The sequence below is a fragment of the Hordeum vulgare genome, chromosome 6H, assembly GCF_904849725.1.
Source record: "Hordeum vulgare subsp. vulgare chromosome 6H, MorexV3_pseudomolecules_assembly, whole genome shotgun sequence".
NCBI classification, from domain to species: domain Eukaryota; kingdom Viridiplantae; phylum Streptophyta; class Magnoliopsida; order Poales; family Poaceae; genus Hordeum; species Hordeum vulgare.
The window spans coordinates 561,681,539-561,692,136 of record NC_058523.1 but is presented as its reverse complement, the minus strand read 5'-3'; the positions used below and the strand labels follow the sequence as shown (position 1 = coordinate 561,692,136).

Sequence of the window (10,598 nt, the reverse complement as noted above, 5' to 3'; positions counted from 1 at the left end):
CACCCCCACTAGTACGTACTGCTGCTCTCCATTGCCATCCGCAGGTTGGCCGCCGGCGTCTCCATCATGAGGTACTGGAATGGGTTTGGCGGCGGGGCAATCTCCGTCTCGCCCTCGAGCATCTTCACCACGGCGCTCATGGACGGCCTCGCCGATGGCCGCTGCTGCGCACACCAGAATGCCACCTTGCACATCCTCTCCGCCAGCTCTCCTCTGCAAAGCGGGTCATCATCATGGTGGACCACGATGAGGTCCATCAGCTCGCCGGCGTCGTACCTGGTCCACGCGGCCATTGGGAACCACTGCCGGCTGCTCTCGGGCGCGGCGGTGGCATCGGCGTCGTGGTTGCTGCCGTGCTCCACGATCTTGAGGAGGAGCATGCCGAAGCTGTAGACGTCGCACTTCTCCGTGATGCGTAGCTCCATCCACACCTCCGGCGCGGCGTAGCCCGGGGTGCCGCGGCCGCAGGAGAGGGAGACGTGCGTGTCGGCGCGGTTGACGAGGCGCGCGAGGCCGAAGTCGGCCACCTTGGGCGTGAGGGCGGCGTCGAGGAGGACGTTGCCGGGCTTGATGTCATAGTGCACGATCTTTCGCTGGCACTCCTCGTGGAGGTACCTGAGTCCCCTGGCGACGCCGGTGGCGATGGCGGCCACCGTGGGCATGCTCACGCCGCCGGCCCTGCGGGCGGAGGACAGGTAGTCGTCGAGCGAGCCGTTCTCCATGAACTCGTAGACGAGCGCGCGTGTGGCGTCGGCGTCGAAGCAGAAGCCGTAGAGCCTGACGAGGTTGATGTGGTGCGTCCTGCCGATGGTGCCCATCTCCGCCATGAACTGCTCCCCGGACGATCTGGTGTCAAGGCCGGGGTGGAGCACCTTGACGGCCACGGCGAGGCCGTTGGGGAGCGCGCCCCGATAGACGGTGCCGAAGCCGCCGGCGCCGAGGCGCACGGAGTAGTTGCGCGTGTACGCGGCGAGCTGCTCCGGCGTGAAGCGAATGGGCTTCTCCTCGGCCATCTCCAGCACGAACCTCTCGACGGTGGCGTTCCTCATGACCGTGTCCGTGTAGTGCTGGTCCGTCGCCGATTTAATGGCAATAAGCCACTTGGCACATATGTAGAAGAGCGCCAGAGCGATGTACAGGCTGAAGATGAAGATGGCAGCGGCTTGTAACCCTGCGCGCACGAAGAAACCAGAATTACATACTCCTATGGTGCATGCATGCATGCAATCAAGAATAGATCAAGCACGAAACCAAAACCATTGTTTTTCCTTAAGTATTATTATTAAATAAATTAAGAAAAACGAAATACCGTTCAGTTCGTGCTTATTCTTGTCGTCGGGAAAGACCGAGCACGGACTGTCGATGCACGTATAGGTGGTTTCGTTCTGCGTCATCTTTTGTAAGAAGAAGAAGAAGGAGAAAAAGAAGAAGAAGAAGAGTGAAAACTCAACTCAACTGAGCAAAGCAAAGCAATGCAATGCAAGGAGAAGAAGAAGAAGAAGAAGGGCGCAAGTAACGACAGGAGACGGACGGGTCTAATTAAAACGGAAAAGAAAGGAAGAAATAAAAAATGTGGCTGCAATGCTTCACTTGTTGAGCACCACAAAAGGTTCCACGCGGTATGACTTTTGTTTCCACGAAATCTGTGAAGCGGAAGATCGATCTTGGATTTGAGACTTTGTACATCAAAAATATTATTTTAAACCAGGGTATTCATGTGTGGATGGCAGCTTAGGATTAGCCTCATCAAAATCTTTTATTCCTTGAGGAGGTTCTACCACGTGGAAATACTATTTAATGGGTATTCCCTCCGTTCGGGTTTATTAGGCCCCACCTTATTTTGTGCTAAATCTTTACCTAATAATAAAGACGCTATTGCTTCTGTCGAAAAACCCGTCGAGACATTTTTACAAAAAGGCCCCCTTATTTTTTGGTAATTAAACCCGCGGTCCCTTCTTTAAGTGGGTCAGGAAAAAACGTTTCGTTCGGGATCGCCTCCTCTCCATCTCGCCCACAAAGTCGCTGCGGCCACCACTCGACCTCCGGCACCACGCATCACGCCACCGAGCTCCCCACGGTCCTCGCCTCCCTCCCCTCCGGCCAGCTTCCCGCTCCAGTCCTCTACCGCCCGCTCACAACCCACGACGTCCCTCCTTCCATCTTGGTCACCCCCAGCCTCCTCGCCGCCGCCTGGAAGAGCACCCTGATGCGTTCGTCCCCGCCTATAGCCCTGGTTCCAGTGGGATGAGTTGGGGGAGGAGAAAGCTGCCAACAGATTATGTTATCCGTAATGTCCTCCCGAATGGTGCTGCAGATGACAATGATGCAAACATGAATGACGATTCAGATATTCATGGTAAGATTTCTGCACTCATCTGGTCCACTAAATGTCATACAAACTTTCTTCTTTTCTCATTACTTCCTATTTTCATCTCAAAAAACTTCTTTGTGTTGATAAAATCCTTTTGCAGAGCAACATCGGGTATTTGATAATGCAAACACTGATTTAATTACCCCAAAGTGGATAATGGAACCATTCTAGAATCTAGACAAGTTCACACTGTTAATGAAAATTTTGCTGAACATGGAGACGACTCCATGGGAGAACAATTGATGCAGTCACCTGCTGCGGCGTCAACATCTATCTGGTCACGACAGTATACCTGAAGAAAGTAATTCTGATTCTGTGCTAGTCGGTCTGCAGAACTCATTTGTCAATAATGAAGGATCTTGTGTTGTGAATCAGCGGAAAGAAATGGATTATTCCGACCACGCTATTGAGGTCCATTGCGAGGAACAAATACAGCGATCTGAGTTTCTTCTGTATTTTACTGTATTCAGTTTACTGTATCCAGACTCTCCAGCGGCGAGGTGAGGTGCGTGCGTGTGCTAGCTTGCTCGGCTCGATCGCGGGCTGGCAACAGGTTGGGTCCATGTGGGCAGATCGAGTGGGAGGAAACGGACGACGGTGACGTGGTCAACGGAGCAAGCAGAAAAATATTTTTGTAGTGTGTAAGTTTCTCTAGCCTGATTAGTGCATACGTTTCTCTACGCTTAATAACTTGGCAAGGAGAGGCATACAGAAAATACTTGTAGCCTACAATAAAAGCTCTTTTAGTTGCATCTCACAACAAAGACCTAGATTATAATACCTTCTGACTTATTTATGAATTTATGAAAATACCATATAGGCAAAATCATGCAACTGAACTACAGGAAGTTCATTACCATGGCATATGACCTGCTCGTCGCCGGCGAGGTCCGCCCGCTGCTGGTGAGCGCAAATGACGGAGAGGCTCGGCGCCACGGAGCTCCTGCAGAAAATAGAGAGAGAGGAACTGAGAGAGGGAGAGTTGCAGAGGAGCAGGAAGGCAACAGGGGGGCGACGAAGAGGTAAGGCACGGTGGCGGATCCCAGCCAAGAAGGAAGGAGGGACTAACCTAAGGCCGCTGGAGATACGCCGGAGGGACTAACCTAAGGCCGCTGGAGATGCGCCGGCGCAGCACTGCCCGAAACCCTAGCCACATGGTGGTTCCGAGCGGGCGGTAGAGGACGGGAGCGAAGATTCTGGCCGGAGGGGAGGGACGCGCGGACCGTGGGGAGCTCGGGAGCGTGCTGCGCGGAGGCGTAGGTCGTCGGAAGCGGCCAGCGTGGGTGGTGACGGCGGTGGCGGTGACTTCGTGGGCAAGGAGACAGCCGAGCCAATGCTCCTGGTGTGGTGATGTTTTTTCGCTCGGGCCGTGCGGGTTTGGTGTAGCCTCGATGCAGAGGAAGCAGGTAGCCAATGCGAAAAATGAAATGGGAACGGGAGAGACGAAAAATGAAATGGGGACGGGAGAGATGATGTTGCAATTTCTGTACCAAACGATAATGTCTTTTTTTCATAGCGTCAATTGTTATTGTACTGCGAATCGTTTGGGTCAAGCCCAAAATTCGTAAAATGTTAAAGAATTTTCTTATTTTAAAAAGGTTCCTTTTCAAACAAAAGCAGAAAATTCATAAAAACGATACTTCCTAGAAAGTATTACAATTTTTATGCATACATCAATTTTTTAAAATAATTTAACATTTAACCTTATCATCAACAATTATTAAAAATCCATATAAAAATGATGCATAATGGCACATGAAGCAAGTTGTGCAAAAAACAATAAGAAAATATGATTCAAAAAATATTTATGAAAATATGTTATACATAAAAATGCCATTACCCATAAAAAAACAAAACATTATTACCCCACAATAAAAAGATCCTTTTGAAAAAAATGTTTAACAATTTATCTTTTACAAGAAATTTAAAAATTTAATAAAAATTATAACTATTATAAAAAATTCATCCATTTTTTATGTAAGCAGTACCTAATATTTTAAAAGAAAACATTTAACATTATTACACATATTTATTACAATTAATGCCGCATAACGATATAACAAGAAGCTTTTGTATTTTCTTTCTTGCCCGACGCAACGCATGGGCATTTGTACTAGTTTGATCTATAAATTTAATAATTTTGAAGCATGAGAGATGCTGAAATTTTAAAGAAATCCTCTCTTCCTTCACTTATATAATTTTCAGAGTTGAATATTTTTAAAGAAACTTGTGCTCTCGTGCTTGACTTATACTTATTTGAGAGCTTGTTATTTGCATTGACAATTTGCTTTACATGAAAATTAGTTTCAAAGTGATGAATGTCCAGGATATTAAGCTTGATTTCTTTGCAATAGTTTTGCGATATGAAGATAGTAATATGTGACTTATGTCGATGAGTAATTATGTTTTAGTAAGAATATTGGTGTTAAGGGTTGTGATTCCCTATGCATGCACATGAAGTTAATAATTATGCTATGAAATTACATCATACTTGTGTTGCATTATTCGGTGTTAGTTAAGTTTAATGTTCACTTATTATGATTTTTGTTCCTTGGTTGGACGCTTTTCAATCTATTTGCTAGCCTTCATTTGTACTAAGCGGGAATACTATTTGTGCATTCAAATCATAAACCCAAAGTTGTGTCAAATGACTCCATCATACCTACCTATATGCGGTATTTTAACGCCGTTTCAAGTAAATTTACAAGTGCCAACTATAATATTCAAAATAAAATTATGTTTTGTGTGCCCGTTGTTGGGGAACGTCGCATGGGAAACAAAATTTTTCCTACGCGCACGAAGACCTATCATGGTGATGTCCATCTACGAGAGGGGATGAGTGATCTACGTACCCTTGTAGATCGTACAGCAGAAGCGTTAGAGAACGCGGTTGATGTAGTGGAACGTCCTCACGTCCCTCGATCCGCCCCGCGAACTATCCCGCGATCAGTCCCACGATCTAGTACCGAACGGACGGCACCTCCGCGTTCAGCACACGTACAGCTCGACGATGATCTCGGCCTTCTTGATCCAGCAAGAGAGACGGAGAGGTAGAAGAGTTCTCCGGCAGCGTGACGGCGCTCCGGAGGTTGGTGATGACCTTGTCTCAGCGGGGCTCCGCCCGAGCTCCGCAGAAACGCGATCTAGAGGAAAAACCATGGAGGTATGTGGTCGGGCAGCCGTGAGAAAGTCGTCTCAAATCAGCCCTAATTGCTCCATATATATAGGAGGAGGGAGGGGGGCCTTGCCTTGGGGTCCAAGGACCCCCAAGGAGTCGGCCGAGCCAAGGGGGGGAGGACTCCCCCCCCAAACCGAGTTGGACTTGGTTTGGTGGGAGGAGTCCCCCTCCCTTCCCACCTCCTTCCTTTTTTTTTCCTTTTCTCTTGATTTTTCTTCTCTTGGCGCATTGGGCACTTGTGGGCTGTCCCACCAGCCCACTAAGGGCTGGTGTGGCTCCCCAAATGCCTATGGGCTTCCCCGGGGTGGGTTGCCCCCCCCTCCCCGGTGAACTCCCGGAACCCATTCGTCATTCCCGGTAACTCCGAAAACCTTCCGGTAATCAAATGAGGTCATCCTATATATCAATCTTCGTTTCCGGACCATTCCGGAAACCCTCGTGACGTCCGTGATCTCATCCGGGACTCCGAACAACATTCGGTAACCAACCATATAACTCAAATACGCATAAAACAACGTCGAACCTTAAGTGTGCAGACCCTGCGGGTTCGAGAACTATGTAGACATGACCCGAGAGACTCCTCGATCAATATCCAATAGCGGGACCTGGATGCCCATATTGGATCCTACATATTCTACGAAGATCTTATCGTTTGAACCTCAGTGCCAAGGATTCGTATAATCCCGTATGTCATTCCCTTTGTCCTTCGGTATGTTACTTGCCCGAGATTTGATCGTCAGTATCCGCATACCTATTTCAATCTCGTTTTACCGGCAAGTCTCTTTACTCGTTCCGTAATACAAGATCCCGCAACTTACACTAAGTTACATTGCTTGCAAGGCTTGTGTGTGATGTTGTATTACCGAGTGGGCCCCGAGATACCTCTCTGTCACACGGAGTGACAAATCCCAGTCTTGATCCATACTAACTCAACTAACACCTTCGGAGATACCTGTAGAGCATCTTTATAGTCACCCAGTTACGTTGCGACGTTTGATACACAGAAAGCATTCCTCCGGTGTCAGTAAGTTATATGATCTCATGGTCATAGGAATAAATACTTGACACGCAGAAAACAGTAGCAACAAAATGACACGATCAACATGCTACGTCTATTAGTTTGGGTCTAGTCCATCACGTGATTCTCCCAATGACGTGATCCAGTTATCAAGCAACAACACCTTGTTCATAATCAGAAGACACTGACTATCATTGATTAACTGGCTAGCCAACTAGAGGCATGCTAGGGACGGTGTTTTGTCTATGTATCCACACATGCAAATGAGTCTTCATTCAATACAATTATAGCATGGATAATAAACTATTATCTTGATACAGGAATTATAATAATAACTATACATTTATTATTGCCTCTAGGGCATAATTCCAACACCTGTACCGTTCATGAAGCGGCTAGGGGTGGCCGGTTATTCTCAAGATGAGTGTTTATTCATTTGTAATTGCACGAGAGTATGGCGATAATAGGGATGCTCAATCCCAAAAAGAAATATAAATATATTATGTTGTCAAATAATAAATTTCTTGAAAAGTATCGGTATGGACGACACCCGTGGATACGGCTAGCCATGGAATGTGAAAGAATGAGAATAAACTTTATTTTTTAGTTTGAGACCCGCCTATAAATTTGTTTAACATGAAGGATATTGGAAACTCTTAGTCGTTCTCGTTGACAGGACAAGTATGCCACCCTAAAAAAATATCTCTAAGTTTTTCACTTTGAGCTCTCGCACCTCTACAAATCCCTGCTTCCCTCTGCGAAGGGCCTATCTATTTACTTTGTGTAATTTTTATTTTTGAATTTGAGTCTCCATCTTCTCTTATAAAGCACCAACTAAGAAACACCATTATCACACTTGAGCATTGGATGTAGTTAATATTTGAGTGTGTTGCATGAATGGATCAATGATAGAGCATGACGACCGGGCTAGGGATAATGTTCTTTAGCGTTCATATTTTGGAAGATTTGGTTGCTTGTTGATATTCTTGAGTATTGAAATTTCCATGTCAAATTATAGACTATTACTTTGCATCCTTTATAAGTTCATATGTCCATGCTGAAAGAAAAAAAGAATATGATGAACATGTGAGGCAGCATTTCACATCCAAAATTCTGTTTTTATGATTTACCTACTCAAGGACGAGCACGAATGAAGCTTGGGGTGCTGATACGTGTCCAACGTACCTATAATTTTCGACTGTTCCATGTTATTATGTTATCATTCTTGGATGTTTATAATTATTTTTATAATAATTTTATATCATTTTTTGGGACTAACCTGTTGACATAGTACCTAGTGCGAGTTGTTGTTTCTTTCCTTTGCAGAAAATTCATCAGGTCCAATTGCCATGAAACTTTACGAATATTTTTTTGGACTAAAAGGAATCTTGGGAAACAAGAATGAGCCGCAGACGAGGCCCAGGGGGGCCACTAGACATCAGGGCGCGCCAGAGGCCCCTGGCGCGGCCTGGTGTCTAGTGGGTCCCTCGGGAACCTTCTCTACCGCCTCTAAGCTCTATAAATACCCCAATATTCAGAAAACCCTAGATGAGTCGATGAAAAATAGTTTCAGCCGCCGCAAGTTCCAGAGCCACAAAATCCAATCTAGAGCTTGTTCTGGAGAGGAACACGATCACGGAGGGGTTCACCATCCTCATTGGTGCTCCTCCGATGATGTGTGAGTACTTCTTATCAGACCTACGGGTCCGTAGGTAGTAGCTAGATGGCTTTCTCTCTCATTTTGTTTCTCAATACAATTGTCTCTTGGAGATCCATATGATGTAACACTTTCTTTTATGGTGTGTTTGTTGGGATCCGATGAATTGTGAGTTTATGATCAGATTTATGAAAACGTATTCATGCTTGATTATTATAGCCTCGTATTTCTCCTCTGATATCTGGTTTTTGTCTGGCCAACTTGATATTTTATCTTGCAATGGGAATAGGTGCTTCGTGATGGGTACGATCTTGCGGTGCTATCAAGGATAATACGACGATCTTGCGGTGCTATCAAGGATAATACGACGAGGTCTATTCCTACATGAATAGATCTTGTCTACATCATATCATCGTTCTTAAGGCATTACTCCGTTTCTCCATGAACTCAATACACTAGATGCATATGCTCGATAGTGGTCGATGTGTGGAGTAATAGAAGTAGATGCAGGAAGAAGTCGGTCTACTTATCCTGGAAGTGATGCCTATATACATGATAATTATCTTCAATATCGTCATAATTATTTTCTTTTCTATCAATTTCCCAACAGTAATTTGTCTATCCATCGCTTGCTATTATCTCGAGAGAAGCCACTAGTAAAACCTACGGCCCCTGGGTCTACTTCACATCATCTATTTGCAATCCCTACTTTGCTATTTGTGTTTCTACTTTATTTCCTATTTTGTTTTCAGATCTATATTATCAAAAACCCAAAAATACCTTGTTGTGTTCTATTTTTTATCACTCCTATTTGCATCTATCAATCTATCCTTACTTTACCTACGAGAGATTGACAAACATGTTGCGGAACGTTGCATGGAAAACAACAAATTTCCTACGCTCACCAAGATCAATCTAGGAGATGCAAATATATGAGAGGAGATATTGTATCTACATACCCTTGTAGATCGCTTAGCGAAAGCGTTAAAGAACACGGTTGATGTAGTGGTACTTCGTCGTGATCCAATCACGATCCGTCCCGCGTACTCCCGATCAAGCGCCGAACGGATGGCGTCTCCGCCTCCGCCTCCTCGATCCGACAAGCGAGGGCGGAGTAGTAGATGAGTTCCCCGGCAGCACGACGACGTGACAGTGGTGGTGGTCTAGCTGTCCCGGCAGGGCTTCATCAAGCACTACCGAAAAATCTAGAGGAGAAACTGATCTAGAGGGAGAGGGAGAGGTTGCGCCGTGGCTTGTGGTGCTGCATCCTGATACGTCTCCAACGTATCTATAATTTTTGATTGTTTCATGCTATTATATTATATGTTTTAGATGTTTTATATGTTGTTTTATATTATTTTTGAGACTAACCTATTAACCTAGAGCCTAGTGTCAGTTTCTGTTTTTTCCACGTTTTTGAGTATTTGCAGATAAGGAATATTAAACGGAGTCCAAACGGAACAAAATCTCCGGAAAGATTTTTCTTGGACCAGAAGACACGCAACCGACTTGGAATAGGGGGCAAGACAGTTGCCGGGAGGCCACAAGCCTCCAGGGCACGCCCTAGGGGGGGTGGTCGCGCCCCCTGGCTTGTGGGCCACCTACAGGTCTCCTAACCGTATTCTTCGGCCTATAAATTCCCAAATATTCCCGTATCGCCAAAAAGAGCCATGAAAATACTTCTACGCCGCCGGGAGCCTTTGTCCCGAGAGATCCAATCCGGGAGCCTTTTTTGATAATCGGATAGTAGAAACTTCTCGCACGGGTCAACTCCATCTTCTCGCACAGCTCGCAAAAATCACAAAAGGGGGACTAACCGACGGCGGGTGATCCCGGGCGGCAACGAGGCGATGGTCGATCCCCGGCGGCGGCGGGGGGGGGGGGGGCTCTTCTCGCCGAATCCGGAGGGGCGATGCAGCGGCTCGCCTGTAGATATGGCCGGAATCGCCGGCAACGGACGGGCAGAAGCAAGGGCGGGGCGGCGGCGGAAGGAGGAGGAAAATAGCGCAGGCTGAAATGTCCCTCCCGCCAACTGCTTCTCTGTGATGCAGGGCACCGCAGCCGGGAGGGGGAAACCCACGTTTTCTAATGTTGGGGTCGGGAATTTGTCGCGCCCCCTAAAAATTTTTGCGGGCCGGGACGGGATGCGGGGTCTGATCGGGCAGGCTTTCCGGTCCGTACCCGCATTTTGGCGGTTATTTTACGGGTCGGGGGCAGATGCAGGGTCTGCTAGAGTTGCTCTTACATCTCTTGACTACACCCAATCCTTAATACCCAGCAGCTGGGCATCTCACTTATGCAGTCATGAAGCTTCCAATCCTTAATACCCAGCAGCTGGGCATCTCACTTAGCTGTGTGCGCACCAGTAGCTAGA

The 10,598-nt window shown here is 46.6% G+C and overlaps 1 protein-coding gene across 1 annotated transcript; it reads right to left on the bottom strand.

Moving 5' to 3' along the window:
- On the bottom strand, positions 1–1,411 carry LOC123406342 (G-type lectin S-receptor-like serine/threonine-protein kinase At1g34300). Its single transcript, XM_045099843.1, has 2 exons — positions 1,310–1,411; positions 1–1,171 (listed from the first exon to the last, which is right to left on the bottom strand). The coding sequence occupies exons 1-2, from the start codon at positions 1,392–1,394 to the stop codon at positions 9–11; spliced, it is 1,248 nt and encodes a 415-aa protein (XP_044955778.1). The 5' UTR covers positions 1,395–1,411; the 3' UTR covers positions 1–8.
- Positions 1,412–10,598: the final 9,187 nt, after the last annotated feature.

Coding starts and splice junctions, on each gene's coding strand:
- LOC123406342 (XM_045099843.1), bottom strand. CDS start 1,394: ATGACGCAGAACGAAACCACCTATACGTGCATCGACAGTCCGTGCTCG. Junction 1,172..1,309: donor GAATAAGCACGAACTGAACG/GTATTTCGTTTT, acceptor TCGTGCGCGCAG/GGTTACAAGCCGCTGCCATC.